The 17,427-nt window shown below is 56.8% G+C and overlaps 1 protein-coding gene across 1 annotated transcript in view; it reads right to left on the reverse strand.

The window, feature by feature from the left end:
• Positions 1–13,545, reverse strand: part of CYTH4 (cytohesin 4) — a 36,477-nt gene extending 22,932 nt beyond the window's left edge. Inside the window, exons 1-5 of the mRNA XM_058741366.1 lie at positions 13,386–13,545; positions 5,662–5,744; positions 3,552–3,616; positions 2,385–2,451; positions 761–879 (exon numbers count right to left, since the gene is read on the reverse strand). Coding sequence (XP_058597349.1) covers positions 761–879; positions 2,385–2,451; positions 3,552–3,616; positions 5,662–5,744; positions 13,386–13,404 — 353 coding nt within the window. The 5' untranslated portion in view covers positions 13,405–13,545. The remainder of the gene's footprint in view (positions 1–760; positions 880–2,384; positions 2,452–3,551; positions 3,617–5,661; positions 5,745–13,385) is intronic.
• Between the last annotated feature and the right edge of the window lie 3,882 nt (positions 13,546–17,427).

Below are 17,427 nucleotides of genomic sequence, written 5' to 3' on the forward strand. Positions count from 1 at the left end.
CTGCTGCCTCGTCCCTTACAGCCCGCCTGCCTCTCCCAACAGCCCAGAGGGGTCCTTTCTCACCCCTTCTGTGCCCAGACCCTCCCATGGAGCCCACCTCATCACCTGCCACTTCTTCCCTCCCTTGGTCTCTTCTGATCTCACCAGCCTGCCATTCCTTGAGCATGCTTCTGCCCCAGGGCCTTTGCACAGGCTGTTCCCGTTGGCATGCTCTTCCCCCAGATGTCCTCACTGCTCACCTCCTTTATGTGTCAAGCATCACTTTCTCGACGAGACCCTTCCTACTCACAGTATTTAAAGTCACGGCCCTTGACCCATGATTCCCAACGCTTCTCATCTCCCTTCCCTGCTTTCTTTGCAGTCCAAAGAACTTAACATTTTCTAATATATTTTGCATATTTGGGGATCTGTCTTTCCCACTAGAACGTACCTCTCCGAGGGCAGGGGTTTGGTTTTGTTTATCTTGGTCACTAGTATAAGTCCGGGGATTTGACACTGCTTGGCACACAGTGGAGACTAAAACATATCTATCTGTTGACCAAATAAGTGAATGAAGGCAGGCAGGAAGGCAGGCATTGGTTCAGAAGGTGGAGGGGAGTGATCAGTTAGCTGTCTCAAGCCCCAAGAGTTAGGACTTCCCTAACATAATTCGCTCACTCACTTACCTGCACACGCACACACACGCACACACACACACACACACACACACACCTGCGCACACCCTCGTTCCCTATCTCCCTGAGGCCACTCACCGCCTTACCTCTCCCCCAAGTACGTGCCGATGGCCGTCTTGTTGAGGCCCTCGCCCTTGTACAGGAACTGCGCGATGTCCTGGACGTCGGGTGTCAGCAGTTTGTGCTCAATGAGATACTGGACGCCCTGGAGGGGGTACACGGAGCCCATGATCAGCACCCCCCCAGCAGCTGGCCTCAGTGGAGGAAGGGAGGGGCCCCCCGTGGCCAGACTGTGGGGCAGGCTGTGGGGGGACCTGGCATTCTGACATTGGCACAGACTGTTCGGGGAAGTTGTGTCCCTCCTTAACAGAAGCTGCCATTGGAAGGTGGTGAGGTCCCCATCAGTGGAGGCATGCGAAGAGAGAGAGCATCCTGCAGCGGGCCAGGCTCATGCCAGGGGCTCCCCGGGTCCCCTTCAGGCTCACACTGATTACATGCTTCAGTGATTCTATGAATTTATAATTTTAAGATTCAACGATTCAGCCCTTTCTTTTGTCCCCTTCATATTCATACATTTAAAAATAGCGTTTCATGTTTTTTTCCTCACAAGCAATCTATGTCCATTGTGTAAAAAATTAGAAAAAAATCCGGCTAAATCAAAAGGAGAGGAGATGGCCACGTCCCAGCATTCAGAGGGAGAGAGTTTCCATCGTGGCGACTTTCCTTCCCTTTCTACATGAAACCTGCTTCTGATGTGACAATTATCACGCATACCTCACGACCCAGGCGCTCAGAATCTGTCCTTCTAACTTTGGGAGTTTGGGGAAGAGGTTGCTGGAAGGTGGGGGGGGGGTGCCGGTTGTGAGGGGCTCTCAGTGACAGGCAGAGGGTCCTGGGGACCCCTCAGTGGCCCCTCCCAGGTGCTCTGTGTGTATGTGCAACTGTGTGTGAGCACACGTCTGTATGCCCGAGTGTGTGCGTGTCTGTGTGTGTGTTCTGTGCGGTTGGGGCAGGGGTCCGATTCCCGTGGCTGTGGAAGGCAAATGGGTGTGTGACAAATGGGTGAGTCTGTGTCACTGTGATGGGAGGCAACTCTCTCAGCCAGAGCAGTCAATTTCCAGGGACCCCTTGAGTGCCCTGACCCTACCCCCGTATGTCAGCTTGTGGCTTCCTCCTGTCTTTGTTCAAGCAGGAAGGGACCCGGCTGCCACCTAGCTAGGTGAGAGGTTGCTCTGAGGCCAGGGGAGGGGAGGGTGGGGTGGAGGTGGGGGGTGGGGAGGTGGTGTGGGTGGGTGGGGGGGGCGGGGGTGGGGGGAGGGACAAGAGTCGTAGCAGCCTGAGCCCCAGTGCTCCATGCCTGGCCCTCCCCCAGCAGAGAGGCTGGGAGAAACTTCTGGAGACTGAGCCCCAGAATCTAAGGGCCCCAGTGTCCAAAGACCTACTAAAAAGGAGGAAGCAGAGACTCGGCTTCATAAAATGTCACCACCTCCTCCCGGCTCCTACCTCATGCTCTGCTATGGGGTGACAGGGCACTTAAGCCATGGCAGGCTGTGGGCCACCGGACAAGGTCCTGAGCTCCGCTGGGCCTCAGTTTTCTCACCTCTAAGGTGGGCAATCGTCAGTCGAGGGGAACGAGAGGACATCGTGAAGGTGTCCAGCATGCGGAACGCCCGCCCCCACGACCACCCAAGCCCCCCACGACTGCCCTACCTTCATGGGGTCCATGTTGAACTTCTTACGCCCAATGCATAGCTCCTTCTCTTTCTGGGCCATCCGGCTGCAGACAAGGAGATGTCAGCCTGGACCGCCCCAGAACCCCAGGACCCCCCCGCCCCCAGTCCCCAAGGATGCTTTTTCCGCAGCTACAGCCAATATTCCCCAAGGGCCCCCAAGGGCCTCCAAGTGGGGTCCTCACATCCCGCATTGGAATCGCCTCGGAGAGACCCTAGAAATGCAGGGTCTGGGCCCCTCCCAGAGCTACCAGTGGGCCCAGCTCCAGCATTCTAACCGGTTCTGCAGCCGTGGCCCTGGAAGCCCAGAGTCGCTCTAGGGAGAGCATTTAGGGGGGCCCTGGGCTCGAAGTGGGGGCAGGATGACAGGGAGGCCGGGGGTGAGGGCACGGCCCCCCGGGGCCCGACTCCTGGTGCAAATGTCTCTCTGCTGCTTTGCTGGCTGAGCCACACGAGGGGAATCACTTCACCTCTCTGGGACTCAGTTTCCCCAGCATGGTTGAGAGGCTAAAGAGTTTAAAGCAGCTTGGTGGTAGGCGCTCTGTAAATGTTATGCTGGTGTCGGGGCTGGAGCAGGACACCTGGAGACACGGGGCAACCACGTGTGGGCCCATGTGCACTTGTGGTGGGGCTAGAAAGGTGATCGGAGATCAAGGGACGGCAGGGGCCGGGTGGCGACTTCCTGAGACGAATGTGTAGCCGTCGGTACCTGGGGCCTCAGGGGATTATGTAGGGAGCAACCTTCTTATTCCCCACAAGGGGGGAAACTGAGGCCCAGGGAGGGGCGGGGACAAGCCCCAGGTCACAGAGCTGAGCGCTCCTTTTCCTAGCCCATCCCGTGATGCTCCTGGCCGGCAAATGATCAGGGCCTGGGTCAGTGCGGGTTAGGAGGGACTTTGGGTGGAGGGGGTGGGGATGGGGAGTGTCTCTCAAAAGAGGGGGCTGTTGGCAGTAAGGACCAGACCAGACCACGAGATGGGCCCTCAGGCCCTCCCTGCTGCCTCTTCTTCCAGGTCGATCCCTGATTTCACCAGGGCCCCAGGCCCAGGAAGGGCCCCTGCTCCCTCCTGCTCATTCCTGGTGTGGGACATCCTCGGGAAGCCACCATGGCAGCTTCCCAGGGGCCCCTGGCCTGGCCCCTCCTCACCTCTCCTCTGCGATCTCGAAGCAATCAATCTGGGCAAACACATCTGCGATCTCATCCTTCAGCTTCTGCGGGGCGGTTTGGGGGGGGGGGTGGGTGGTGCAACAGGGAGGGAAAGTCAGGGACAGACTTCAACAACCACTTCCACCCCTGGGCGTGACCCCAGACCTCCAGTGAGCTGTCACTGCTCGCCTACCTTCGAGAGATCCCTTTCCCGGATGTTTCTCCCTCCCACTCTCTCTTGTTTTTAATTTTTTAATGTTATTTAGCGGGCACAAGTCAGGGAGGGGTAGAGAGAAGGAGAGACAGAAGAATCCCGAGCAGGCTCCGCACCATCAGCGCAGACCCCGACGCGGGGCTCGAACTCACAGACCGCGAGATCATGACCTGAGCCGAGAGTCAGACGCTTAACCCGCCCGCCGGCGCCCCCCTCCCTTTCCCAGATGTTTCTTATCCTCAAAATCCCGAGCCAGCCTATTGCCGGTTGATACGCAATTCTCCATGCGCTCCTGTCTCGGGGGACGCGGTCCTCAAGTCCCCACCCTTCGCCCTCCCACCTCCCCTCTGCAGCTGTGGAGTCTCCTGCCCTTTAGCCAAGCCTACCCGCCAAGCCCTCCTGCGCCCAGCTGCCAGCTTCCTGAAGCACAGCTTGGTGCCTGCCCTTCCCCAGCTCCTTCCATGGCTCCCTACTGCCTCCCCAGCCACGAGGAATGAATTCCCACCCTAGGACCAGGCCCCAACTCCTCTCTGGCTTCCCTCCCCCATCCATTTACTCTGCCGCTCACCCTTCACTCAGTGCCTACTATGTGCCCAGTATTATGGGGACCCCCCCCCCCCCCCCGGGTACAAGATCGCGCAGGCTGTCTTTTCAGGGACCTTGTCACCCCAGTGGAATGTACAGAAGGGGTCGCTGAAGTGCAGAGAGCTAAGGGGACGTGTCGGAGGCCCGATTCCAAGTCTGCGCTTTCGCCACCCCCGTCAAGCCTTTTTTATTCTTATTTTTGTCTTGACCCTGCAGGAGGCGCCCAGGGGCAGAGGACCCCCTAATTATGCCAGCCACGACCGCTGGGCGGACAGGAGAGTCATGCTTTGACTCTGGAGCTGGGGCTATGGTGATGGGCAAGACAGACCCAGTGGGGGTGGGATCACGGTGGTCATGGGCAAATGAAATGACCAGAGTAGCTACCCTGTCGTGGGCGCAGCGTAAGGGATCGCCTTGTCCAGGCACCATGGGGGACACCTGAAACCAATGGAACGTGGGGTGTCAACCGTACTCCAATAAAAAGAGAACGATCTCTGATCATTAATGTCGTGTCATGGTACAGGAAGATCCTGGCCACCTAGGGGGTCTCAACAAAGCACTTGCTCAGTGAGTGATTTTGTATCTTCAACTTTCTTAGGTACACGTGTGTTGGCGTGGGGTGGGGCCCCAGCCACCACAGCCAGAGCGGTCAGGGCATCGTTTGAGCCAAGAACGAAATAGTGAGAAGGAGGTGCCCCGACGAGAGCTGCGGAGAGTCCCGGGGACCACGGGAACGGTGAGTGCAAAGGCCCGGGGGCAGGACTGAGCTCCGCACGCTCCAGGAACAGAACGAGGACCCGCCTTCGAAGGCTGCTAAGAGTCAAATGGGTGAACGTCTGAGAAACTGTGTTGGCAAGGGCCAGGCACACGTTGGTGTTATCTTGATGAAATGGGTGACATTTTTGAGGGGCTGAAACTGGGGCCCAGGGTGGAGATGCGACCGGATCGGGGCCACACAGGCGGGACTGGAACCCGCCAAGCCATCCAGTGCAGACAGCACCAGGCAGGGCTTGGCACACAGTAGGTGCTTAACCGATCTCCCCCCACCCTCCTAGCTCTCTCTGGGCCCCGGCAGCTGAGCCCGGCAACGGGGAGAGCCCCCCCCCCCCGGAATTCCATTCTTCCCACTCCGGGGGCGGAGGGGGGGCCGCTGGATGGGGTCTGGCCCTGCTCTCTGACCAGGCCCGGGGGGGGGGGGCCGGAGTGAGTGCGGGGCTGCGTGAGCGCGTATGGGGGTTTGCTCGTGGGAGGGCGTGTCGGCTCGAACACGCGTGTGGACAGGAGCCCGTGCGTTTGTGAGTGTGCACGCACCTGGATGTCTTCCAGAAGCTGCCTCCGGTGCCATTTGATCTGCTGTAGTTCCTCTGTCTCCCCACTGCTCAGCTCCGCTGGGTCTGGAGAGAGAAGAACGGGGATGGGCCGGGGGCGGGGGGGGGAGTCCCTGGCTTGCTCCCTTCCTCTCCCCTCCCCTTCCCGCCCAGCTTTGCACCCTCTGGGGACATTCCCCTCCCCCCCACCCCCACCATCTTGTTGATTTGCGCCTTTCCTGCTCTACGCGTTATACTCTCAGCACCTCTACGCGTTATACTCTCAGCACCGTGACAGCAGGAACTTCAAGAATTTTCCTCAGCGCTGCATCCTCCGCCCCCTAGAAAGAGCTGACGCGTAGCAGGTACTCAAAATACCTGCGGACGGCATTCATCCTTCCTGGGCATTTTCATCTGCTATTTCCCCAGATCGCTTGGTTAGCTCACTTGGCCGCGTATTTATTTGCACAACCAGGGAGTGGGGTATCATTTTTGCCTCCCGGGCCATTGGTCAGACAGAGTCACATGACCACACCTAGCTGCAAGGGAGGCGGGGAAATGAGCCCTTAGCATGGCGGCCCTGATACCATTGCGACCGTGTAAGATGGGGAGACTGGCTTTGGGGGTGGGGGGACAATTTGCAGCTCCCGCTCCAGACACCGAGGCTCAGAGAGATGAGGTGAGCCGGCCAGGGCTCCACAGGGACAAGCTACCTCAGCCCGGGTGGGGCTTGGATTGGGCTGGCTACAAAGCCTGGGCTCTTTTCTCGTTACCCGGAGTGAAAGGAGACGCGTGTGTGCTGGCATTCTGTGCAAGTTGCTGTGACAATTCCCGCACTGGGGTCGGCTGGCTCACCTCTAACCCCTCGCACTTCCTCTTGCATCCACAACACTCGCTTGGCCGAAATCTCCACGGGCTCCCTGTTGCTTAGAGGGGAAGAGTTCTCCTCCTGGTCCTCCACAGTCCCGGTGTCTTTAGCCAGCCTTGTCTTCCACCATTCTCAGTAAGAGCCTGGCAGTCTAGCCTGCCGGCTCCTCACTCCCCCCACACTGTCTCTGTCTTCCTTTCCCACTTTTGCCCATGCTGTTCCTCGACCCTGGGATGCCTTCTCCCGTCTGTCTGTCCATACTCTCCCCAACTCTTTAAGTCCTAGCTTTAGGGAATACCTGGTCACCTTTCTTTAAGGTTTTGCAAGGACAGCCCTTATATCTCCCAAATGAAAGCAGAGGGAAAATTAAAGGCTCCCTGTCCCTACCTTTCCCTCCCGCTGACCGAGCTGCCATCTTGGGTTGGGGATGGAAACTGGGTGTTGAGACGGCGAGGCACCAAGCAAGTATTCTACCCGTGGGAAGTGTCCAACGCACGTATAATGGATGCTGCTTTGTGCCATCAGCTGTCCCCTTCAGGATCAAGGCACCCATTTCTTTCAGTGGCTGGGGGTAGGGTTGGGGGCAGCCTGCTGATGGCACAGATGAATTTCCTCCTCCCCAGGAACTTAACTCAGCCGAATGGAACTGCCTCACCTGAGGACATGGCCCTCCCCAAGGACAGCCACTGCATCAAAAGCCAAGACCTTTCGCCCAGTTTCTGGACCTGAGCCAGTGCTCACACCCAGGCTCTGTTGACTGAAGGAGAAGCTGGGTGCCCAGGAAGAAGGGTCCTGAAATGTGACGACAACTGTATACGATGATTCCCTTGGTCAAGCAGTCAAGATGGCTCTGGGTGACCCACCAGGTCATAAAGTCAAGTGAGCACAACGACAGTCCTTCACAAGTGGCTCACTGAGGAGGAACAAGTGCGAATAAAACCAGAAAGGTTCCAGTAAGCTCCGTGAACACATCACCCAGGCCCCTATGCCATCCACTGCTGTCGCACCAGGTCCCTTGGCTCCCACTATGTCTGCGTGGGTAGGTCCCTTGTGATCTCTCTGGCAAAGGAGCAAAGCACCCCAACCTGGTTCCAGAATGGGTGGCTTCGTGTTTGGGGACACGTAAACGCTGGGTAGCTGTTGAACCCTGCCCAAAGGTGTCCTGGAGAGACAGGGGTGAGAAAGGCTCCCAGTGAGGAGGACTCTGGGGAGGGTGCCTGGCCACCCATTTCATGTGCAAAGAGCAGCGGCCCCCAGCAAGAACACGTCTGCATTTATGGTGTGCAAATTGAGGAAAGGAAATCTCCTTTAAGCAGGGGGGGCTCTCACACCGACCACTCCTCCTCAATTGCAGACCCTACAGGAGCAGACACACCTTGCAAGTGGCAAAGATTGTAGCTACTAAGTTACTCTCCCTGCAGCCGGAAGGAAGCTTTCCTCCTCCCTGCGCAACAGCCCAGCCAATGAGAAAGTCACAACTCAGCCCATGAAAAGCCACTACGCCTGGAGCCCCCAGTTAACTCCGATGGACTTGCTGTTTATCGCCCAGCCTTTCCGACTCCCTTTCCTAACAGCGACTCCTCTCTCTGTCCTTCGGACTTGCCGGGGGTTTTGCCACAGCTTGCTTGTCTTGGATGGCGGTTCTAATACTCTTCTGGAATAAACCCCTCCTTGGCCGGGAAAATAGCTGGCAGTTTTTTTTTTTTTTTTTTTTTTTTTTTTTTTTTTAATTTTTTTTTCAACATTTTTTATTTATTTTTGGGACAGAGAGAGACAGAGCATGAACGGGGGAGAGGCAGAGAGAGAGGGAGACACAGAATCGGAAACAGGCTCCAGGCTCCGAGCCATCAGCCCGGAGCCTGACACGGGGCTCGAACTCACGGACCGCGAGATCGTGACCTGGCTGAAGTCGGACGCTTAACCGACTGCGCCACCCAGGCGCCCCCAGTTTTGTTTTTTTTTAAGGTTAACAGTGAACAGGAGAGGGTGGCTTGACTTCTCGGAGGCTGGGAAGGAGGAAGATCAGAAGATCGGGAGTAGGGGGCTCTGGGGAGGAGGCAAGTGGGTGTCCCCTCGGAGTGGACCCGGGGGATGAAGATTTTTGTGACGCCCACCAATGCTGCCCAGCAACCATCCAGCACTGACCTCAGCCAGGCTCTGACCGGCAGCCCAGTGCTGGTACAACTGTCCACGAGTGCAGTAGCCACGTGGCCCGGGTGGAGGCTACATGAGAAGCCACCCACCCGAGCTTCCCGAGCTATCGCCACCTCTGAATCTCTGAGCTGCCGGCAACAGAGACCCACTGTTTCCTCTCGAAGACCCATCAGCCAACTCGGGAGGCAATGGGATTGCAAAGGATCCCTTCCACTCCTAAAGGCCAGCGATCCATCTTGACCGGAAGCCATACGTGGTCCGGACGTGCGGGGGGGCCCTTCCTTCCCACAGAGCCTCGGCCAGTGCCACTGTCCAGGGGTCGTCAGATGTCGAGTACTGCACAACATCACGCTGGACCAAGGGGCTCTCTTCCCAGGAAGGCAGGCGTGGGAGGAGCATCCGGCCAGGGGATCCGCTGGTCCTCTGGGACCACTTCGCCCCCCGGAAGCTGCCAGCCTGGTGGAACAAAGCGTCAGCTTGGAGCTGATGTCCTGCTTGGATGGGGCACCGTCCTCCAGGATGCAGGATGCAACCTAACCCAGCAGCCATCAGGTGGTGTTCTGGCCCCCGCAGGTCACTGACACGGACCCAGGAGGGACGAGGAGTGGCTCCATGTGCCCTCCTCCTGGTGGCCCTCTTGGGAGTCTTGCTTTCTGTCCCTGCAACACTGGGCTCCGCAGGCCCAGAGAGCCCCGTTTCCAGGGAGGAGGTGGGGGGTGGCGAAGGAAGAGTCTCCCATTGACCTTCGGCTCAAAAACACCTGCTTTGTGCCAGCGGCTCGGTGTAAATTATGTCACTCGATCTCACAGCTCTTTGAGGCACACTGACATGCACCCCTCTCTCACCCTCGTGTCTCCCCCGCGCCACGCCCCGTCCATCTCCTTTCCGTTTCCACGGCCCCACCCCCATCCCCACCCCGACCTCGGCGTGTCCCTGGACCCCGTGTCTCCCGGCCTCCACTCGGCACCTCCCATCCAGTCTCCCGCGGCGTCCCGTTGTCCTGGGGGTGACACCCCGAGTCTTCCGGGCCCCCCGGTTGGGCAGGCAGGGCCCCATCTTCCACTGACATTGTGCCACCCCCGCCCCCGGCTTGAGGCCTCCTGGACGTCCTCCACTTGCTCCCACGTGCGCCCTCTCCACAGGCTTCCGCACGCACAGGCTGTTCCCCGTGTCTCGAATGCCTTTCCTTCCGCCCTCTGCCTCGTCACCCCCGCTCAGCGTCTCCCCTCTCAGGTGCCCTCCTGTTCTGTGTCCGAGGTGACACAGCTGGAAGGTGCTGGAGCTGGCGGTCACACCCAGGCCCATCCAGGACTCCTGAGGCCACAACCCTGATGTTGATCTTCCGACGGCAGATATCTTCGCGCAAATCATCAAAACCCCACCAGGTACTATCTCCTGGTTGTTCTGACCGGAAGTGCTGACCGTGGCTCCTGTTTGAGAATGAAGGCCAGATACAGAATGATGCCTTGTTTTTTTGGCGGGAGGTGGGGGGAAGAGAGAAAACAAAGCCAACTCTCCAGAGCTGGGGAAACTGAGGCATAAGCGTGCGTGGCGAGTTTTCTCAGGACAGTGGGAGGGCGTGGGGACGGGGCTGTCTGCAGTTTGTCTTCACAGAGCTTCTTTTGTGGTTTGGCAGGCATGTTCATGGACCCCCTGGATCCCCTGTCCCCTTCTGGAGGGATTCTGACCACCCCCCCCCCCCAACAGGTGGCCCCTGTCACGTGAAGCCCAGGGCCTTCCACCCCTTCACCTGTCTGTTTCAAAGCGGGGATTTCTCCCCATTTCAGAGCTGAGGACACTGAGGTTCAGGGAGGGCGACAAGGACGCAGGGTCAGAGTGGCCACTTCTGAGTCTGAGCCTGGTGACGCTGGGGTTTCAAGCACCGAAGCAGCTCGTGGGAGTTGGATTTAATTAAAAAAAATTTTTTTTTAAATGTTTGTTTACTTTTGAGAAAGAGAGAGAGAGAGAGAGCGCAAATGGGGCAGAGAGAGGGGGACAGAGGACCCGAAGCAGGCTCTGTCCTGATAGCCGCGAGCCCGACGTGGGGCCCGAACTCACAAACCGCGAGATCATGACCTGAGCTGAAGTCAGGGGCTCCACCGACGGAGCCACCCAGGCGCCCGCCCCGTGGAGCCGGGTTTTAGTAATAGTGCTCATGAAACACGCAAAATAACAACACGATAATGATAACCGTGAACTCTGTTGACTCCGCCCTGGGCTCGGTGATTTTCCCGCCTCGCGAAGGCTGCTTTTGGACGCCCCCCCTCCCCCCCACGCTGTAGGCTGCGGCTGCCCTCTGCACGGTGCCCAGGCCAGCTGTCAGTGCCCTGGTGCCCACCCCGGCCATCCACCTCCCCAGCTCCTCCCTACTTCCCCTTTGTCCTTCCTCTTTCCCATCATATTTTTAGAAATCTTTCTGCTCGCAGGCCCGTTTCCAGGACAGCTGGCCCAGCTTCCCCTTTCCAGGGCGGGAGGAGGGCGTTATCCTGGCGGCCCGAGGGCAGAGGTTCCTCAGAGTCTGGGGGGGGGGGGGGGCTGGGGGCAGGAGGGGGTGTCTGGCGAAGCTGTTCCTCACCCCGGCCCCCCCCCCCCCGAGGCTCTGTGGGCGGTGTGTGGCTTCCTCCCCGCCCCCAGAGCCAAGCTGCCTCTATTTTTAACTACTCCCCGGCCTCCCTGCACCAGCCCAAAGGTGCTGTCTTTGGTCACACAGAGGCTTTGTTGCCTGGGCTGCTCACCTTCCCGGCAGGCCCTGGGGGGAGGAGGCCTGAACACAGGAGGCAGGTGGGGAGGCCGCCCTGGGGGACCCGACTCCTCCAGGAAGTTTTCCAAGATCTCCCCCTCTCCCATGTGGAAGGAGTCGCTTCCTCGTTTGCTCTGGGTCATCGTCCTGCAGGACCTGAGGGTCTGTCTCCCACTCCCCCATGTCCTGGACCAGCAGCCTCCCCCAGGGCTGGGCCTGCTGTCCCCAGCACTGCCCAGCACAGACCCTGCACGCCGGAGGACTGCTTATAACACGAATGAATGAATGAATGAATGAACCAATCCGTGGAGATCTGAAATCTCCCAACAGACCGCCTGCGTTGACTTCACTCAATCCCTTCCCTCCCAGGGCCAGCCCAAAGCAAAGCAGCAGCCCGCCTTCTGGGCTGCACCTTCCGCAGCCCGGGCTCACCCGTGGCTCTCTCTCCTCTCAGGTTCTTGTCCCTGCCCTGCCACTTACTGGCCCCCTGACTTCAAGTAAGTCAGTCCTCTCCCACAGTTCACCTCCGTGAGCCTCGGTGTCCTCGTGATGGGGACAACCATCCCTCTTCTTAAGGACCCATCCATCACCTCTTATCTGCTGGGTAATCTTAAGCCAGGTGCTGTTCCCCGCTGGGTCCCCGCCTTATCATCTGGTCTCCACCTAAGACCTATTCACGGAGCCTGTACGGTCTGGGAGCCACCTGCCATCCAAAGCCCAAAAGCTGTTGAAAGGGAAGGGTAGTTCTCTAACCATGTTCCCCAGAGCCCGTGGGGTCAGGGGAGGCGCGGTGGGCGGGGTCAGACTGCTCGGTGTTAGGTTTTGTTTGAAGAAAGGGTTCTGTTGCTAACGGGCTTGACGTCATCTGAACTTGGGGAACTGGACAGCTCCTGGAAGCCCTCATCTTCTGGATTTCCAGGCAATGCTGGGACATTCTTTTTTTTTTTTTTTTTTTAACGTTTATTTATTTGTAGGAGAGAGACAGAGTGCGAGTGTAGGAGGGGCAGAGAGGGGGTGGTGGGGGAGACACAGAATCCGAAGCAGGCTCCAGGGCTCCGAGCTGTCCGCACAGAGCCCGATGCGGAGCTCGAACCCACAAACTGTGAGATCATGACCTGAGCAGAAGTTGGACGCTTAACCGACTAAGCCACCCAGGCGCCCTGATGCTGGGACATTCCGATTGCAGGGCACAGAGACTTTGTCCCTCTTTTTCCCTCTGCCTTGCAGAAATGCAGTTCTCTTCCCTACCAACCATACACATGTCTCTCCTCTTTCCTCCAGACACGCGGTCCTGCTCACTGGGGAGGGGCTCAGCCATGGTTCTCTGCTGCTCCTCTCTGGCCCCCTCCACTGGCACTCTAGGTGGTGTCCTCAGCCTCCCCACAGGCCACCCTCATCCCCCACCCTTAAAGTCCAAACAGGAGCTTCAGGGCCCCTGTGCCACCCAGACGGCCATTATCACCAACGTCATCATCTTCAACTCAAGCAACCTTCCTTGCACTGGTCATTCCTTCCCCAGCACCCCCCCCCCCCCGACTATTCTTTCCCCAGAAACCAACAGGGATCACTCCCTCCTTCCTTCAGGTCTCTGCCCAAATGGTGTCTCCTTCTGAGGTCTCCTCGACCACCCCCTCCCATGTCCCTTATCCTACGTGACTGTCCTTCATCCTGCCTGTCACCCCCTGACATATTACATTAATACCTTTATGTCTGTCTCCCCCTGTAGAGCGTGAGCTCAGGAGGGCAGGGACAGGGCCTGCTTTGTTCCCTGTTCTCCCAGCACCTGGGCCACAGCTTGGCACTTAGCCTGAGCTCGTAAACATTTGTTGCATGCTTCTGCATTTCCACCCTGTCTTACATCTATTTACATATGAATTCCGTCCAGGATCCTGTGAGGCAGGCACTATTGTCCCCATTTTACAGAGGAGGAAACTGAGGCCCGGAGAGGTCGGCCCTGGGTGCTTACCTGGGTGGCACAAGTCCATCCTGAAGCCCCGGGGAAGGGTGGCCTCCGATCCCGTCGCCTGCTGACCCAACTGCTGCTCAAGCTGACCAGGCAGAGATGTGTCACTGAGGCTACACCAGGCCCCTTCCGGGTGGCCCCGCCCAGCCCCGCGTGGGGAGGAAGTTCTGTCTGCCGGGACCTGGTGAGCAGGCTCTTGAAGCAACAACACTTCCTAAAACCAGCAGAGTTTCGTGTGGCAGGGACTCTTTGCATTTTTGGGTGTGGGCTGGGGAGATTTAGAGGCAAAAGAGACAAACAGAGGGAGGGGTTGGGGGGTAAAAAGAGAAAGTGAGAGCGAGAAACACGTACGTGCGCGTACACACACACACACACACACACCCGCACGCGTGCACACACAGAGGATGATGGCTGCTGGAGGGCACAGTCTTCCCTAGGGGATAATGTGGGATGATGGGCCATTTGCTTAGCAACCTCCCCAGATAAAACCTCTGGACAGCGGGGCCCCAAAGAGTCCACCCTACCCACAAGCTATCTTTCATCTACTTGGGGAAAAGGAAAATGCATTCAGTGCCAGGAAAGGCTTTGCTTCCCCTCCGTGACATGTCTGGCTTTTTCCTGTCTAGTGACCACTCGGCCATATGTTTAGTGTCCCTTTTCCCTCAGGCTGCTAGGAAGCTCCTAGTCAAATGTGAAGCTCCTTTGCAGCTGTTCCATTGTCGCCTATCGACTTGGGGGCCAGATGCGGCCGTGGGACTCTCAGCTCTGCCACTCGGGACCCGTGAGAGGTTGGACAAGCCGCTTCTCTGCAAGGAGCCTCAGTGTGCTTACCTATAAAAGGGGAATAATACTACTCACCTCCGGTTATAGAGAAGACGAGGGGGAGGGGCGCCTGGGTGGCTCAGTCGGTTGGGCGGCCGACTTTGGCTCAGGTCATGATCTCACGGTCCGTGGGTTCGAGCCCCGCGTCGGGCTCTGTGCTGACAGCTCAGAGCCTGGAGCCTGTTTCAGATTCTGTGTCTCCCTCTCTCTGACCCTCCCCCGTTCATGCTTTGTCTCTCTCTGTCTCAAAAAATAAATAAACGTTAAAAAAAAAATTTAAAAAAAATAAATAAAAAAAAAAAAAAAAAGAAAAAACGAGAGGGGAGAGTGTCCGTAAGATGCTTGGGACATAGTGGGTACTCAATAAACCCTACCTTCTTTCCCCTTTTGTTTTTAATTTTCTTCCTGGTTAAAATTCCCAATTTCATTGCTTGTGCCTTTTCTGGCCGATCGAGCCAATGTCTTCATGGGGAAAAAAGTATCGTGTGAAGAAATTTCTAGGGCTGCCCGGGTGGCTCCGTGGGTTAAGCGCCCCACCCTTGATTTAGGCTCAGCTTATGATCTCATGGTGTGTGAGTTCGAGCCCCGCGTTGGGCTCTGTGCTGACAGCGTGAAGCCTGTTCAGGATTCTCTCTCTGCCTCTCTCTCTGCCCCTCCTCCGCTTGCGCTCTCTCTTTCTCTCAAAATAAATAAAGTTAAAAAAAATCTATAAAAATAAATAGAAATGCTTCCTCGGTGAAACTTTGCAGCCCACCTTGATTTATTCATCTGTTTCCCCACTAGTCTGGAGGCTCCATGAGGACAGGGTCACCTCTGTGTCTCTGTGTCTGGTAAAAGCAATGAATGAATGAATGAGTGAATGAATGAATGAAAGGAACATGGGGGGGATAATTTGGTTGCTGCCAAAGTTGGCTGCACCTTCCACCCTTCCCCGTGTGCACACCCCTCTGCACGGCTACGCTGCCTCTCCTCCCATCTGGAGGGAGAGTCTGTCACTTCCCCTCGAAGCTGGCCACCTGCCATGAGAACCAGCCTGCGGGCTCGCCTGCTGGAGGACGGGAGGCCGTGTGGAGAAAGGGCCCAGCTGTCCTGACCGCCACCCGGTTGCAGCCTCCTGAGTGAGCCCGGGCGACACCGGAAGAAGGACCCCTAAGCGGAGCCCAACCCACATGGCTGTCCCACGGCACTGTGAGATGTGACAAATGTCTGCTGTTTTCAGCCACCGGCTTTCGGTGTGTGTGTGTGGGAGGCTTGTTATGCAGTGAAAGCTCACTGATACAGGGTGCAATCCAAAGCCTTCATTTCATGGAAGCGAACACTTGCGTGAGGCTCATCTCTGGGACATGCTTGACAGAGTTGGAACTTGAGTCAGTGGCCAGCTCAGGGCCAGGGGCCAGGCCCACCCCCTGCCAGCCTTGTGCTCTCAGGACTCCTGGAAGCGGCCCCCTTCCCGCCTTTGGCTCTTCGGCGACGCAACGTGATTCTCTGGGAAAACTTGTCGAAGTGATCTGCGTAGTAAACTAGACTTTTTTTTCTCTGCAAATCTGGGTCTGAGGCACAAAACACCATTTCCTGGGTCACCTCAAAACCAGAAATGCGGAGGAAGGCGTCATACCCTGTGTAGAAAAATGAACGCGGCAGGTCCGGGACTGACATCCTTTACAAAAGCATGCTTGCAAGTCTGGCTTTGGGCTGGCTTCTGGCAACTTGGGCTTCCGGTGGGTTCCTGCCGTTCCCTGAGAAGCGTGGCTCGCCGAGCCTAAACCGTGCAAACAACGTGGGTTATGCTGACCACCTGCTTTCCTTCTGGGGGTCTAGAAGTTTGGTGTATGCTGGGCAGGGGCTGCCTACGTGACCAGCCCCCAGTAAAAGCCCTGAGCAGAGTCTTTTCCTGCGCATTCCTGGTTAACAGCACCTCGCGTGATTGATAGTCTCTCGTTCTCTGAAGATTCAGCTCAAACACCACTTTCTCTGTGAAGCCTTCTCGTGATTACACCTTCCTTCCCTCCGTCCCGACAGCCCTGGTCATGTCTAATCGCATAGAGGCAGGTAACCTGGGAGGGAGGGACCCTCTCATTGTGGGCGGCAACGCGTTTGGTAGAATCCATAGTAGGTAAACCGTAGAGACCACGAGTCAATCCGACTCAACACTTGCCAGCTGTGTCGACTTCTCCTAACTAAGCTTTGCTTTTTGTCGTCTGCAAAATGGGGACAGATAAAATTGGGTCTGTTTATATGAAACAGAAAACCCAAATAACAATGGTTTAAAGAAATTAGAGGCATATTCCTCCCTTATGAGAAAGAAGCCTGAAGGAGGTAATGTAGGACTGTTCTCAGAGAAGCCTGGTAACGTTTTGCTTCTGCCCCGAAGGTCTCATGGCCCCAAATGGCTGCCTGATCTCCAGCCATTGTGCCTGAATTTCAGGTAGGGAGAAGAACGCAGATGGGAAGGGCTCCCCTTACAGGCCTATTCCTGAGGTTCTGTGCGGCCTGGGGTCAGCGCTTTTTCCCAAAACGGGGCTCTGCTTCCTCCATGTGAACTATGTGGCTGTCCATAGTTGGTCCCTAGTTGGTGATGGGACACCTCACAGCAGTCTCCAAACACGGAGTTTGGGAAGTCTTCAGATGGCCACCACTACCATTTATGGAGTGCTCACCTCAAGCCAGGAACTGTGCCAAGTGCTTGTATATCCTCCCATTTAAGCTTTTCCACAACCCAACAAAGCATATTACTATCCCTGTTTTATAGGGGTGAAAACTGAGTTAAGTTACTTGCTCAAGGTCACACAGCCAGGAAGAGGCAAGCTCGGATTCAAGCCCTGTGCTGACCTCATTGCCACTCTGAACTTACCCAAGCATCTCTTCGAACATTTAGAAAGAAGTTTAGTGGCCTGCCCTCCCCTCAGGGGAGAGATAGGAAAGGTCCAGCCCTTGAATCCAATTGTAGCAAAACCATGTAGGTGACGCTTTCTGTGGCCCCAAAGGTCAGAATTCCTCACCTGTTGGGCACAGCTGGTTTGAAGGCGAGAGAGCTGGAAGGAGCCTAGAGATGGTCTAATTCAATGACCTCATTTATATGTGGGGTCACTGAGACCTGGAGGAAGCAGGGCTAATGAGTGAGTAAGGGGCAGAACTTACCCTTGAACCCATTTGGGCTGCACAGTTAGAGTAATCCATCCATCCATCCATCCATCCATCCATCCATCCACCCATCTATCCATCC

The sequence above is a fragment of the Neofelis nebulosa genome, chromosome 8, assembly GCF_028018385.1.
Source record: "Neofelis nebulosa isolate mNeoNeb1 chromosome 8, mNeoNeb1.pri, whole genome shotgun sequence".
In the NCBI taxonomy this organism is placed as follows: Eukaryota; Metazoa; Chordata; class Mammalia; order Carnivora; family Felidae; genus Neofelis; species Neofelis nebulosa.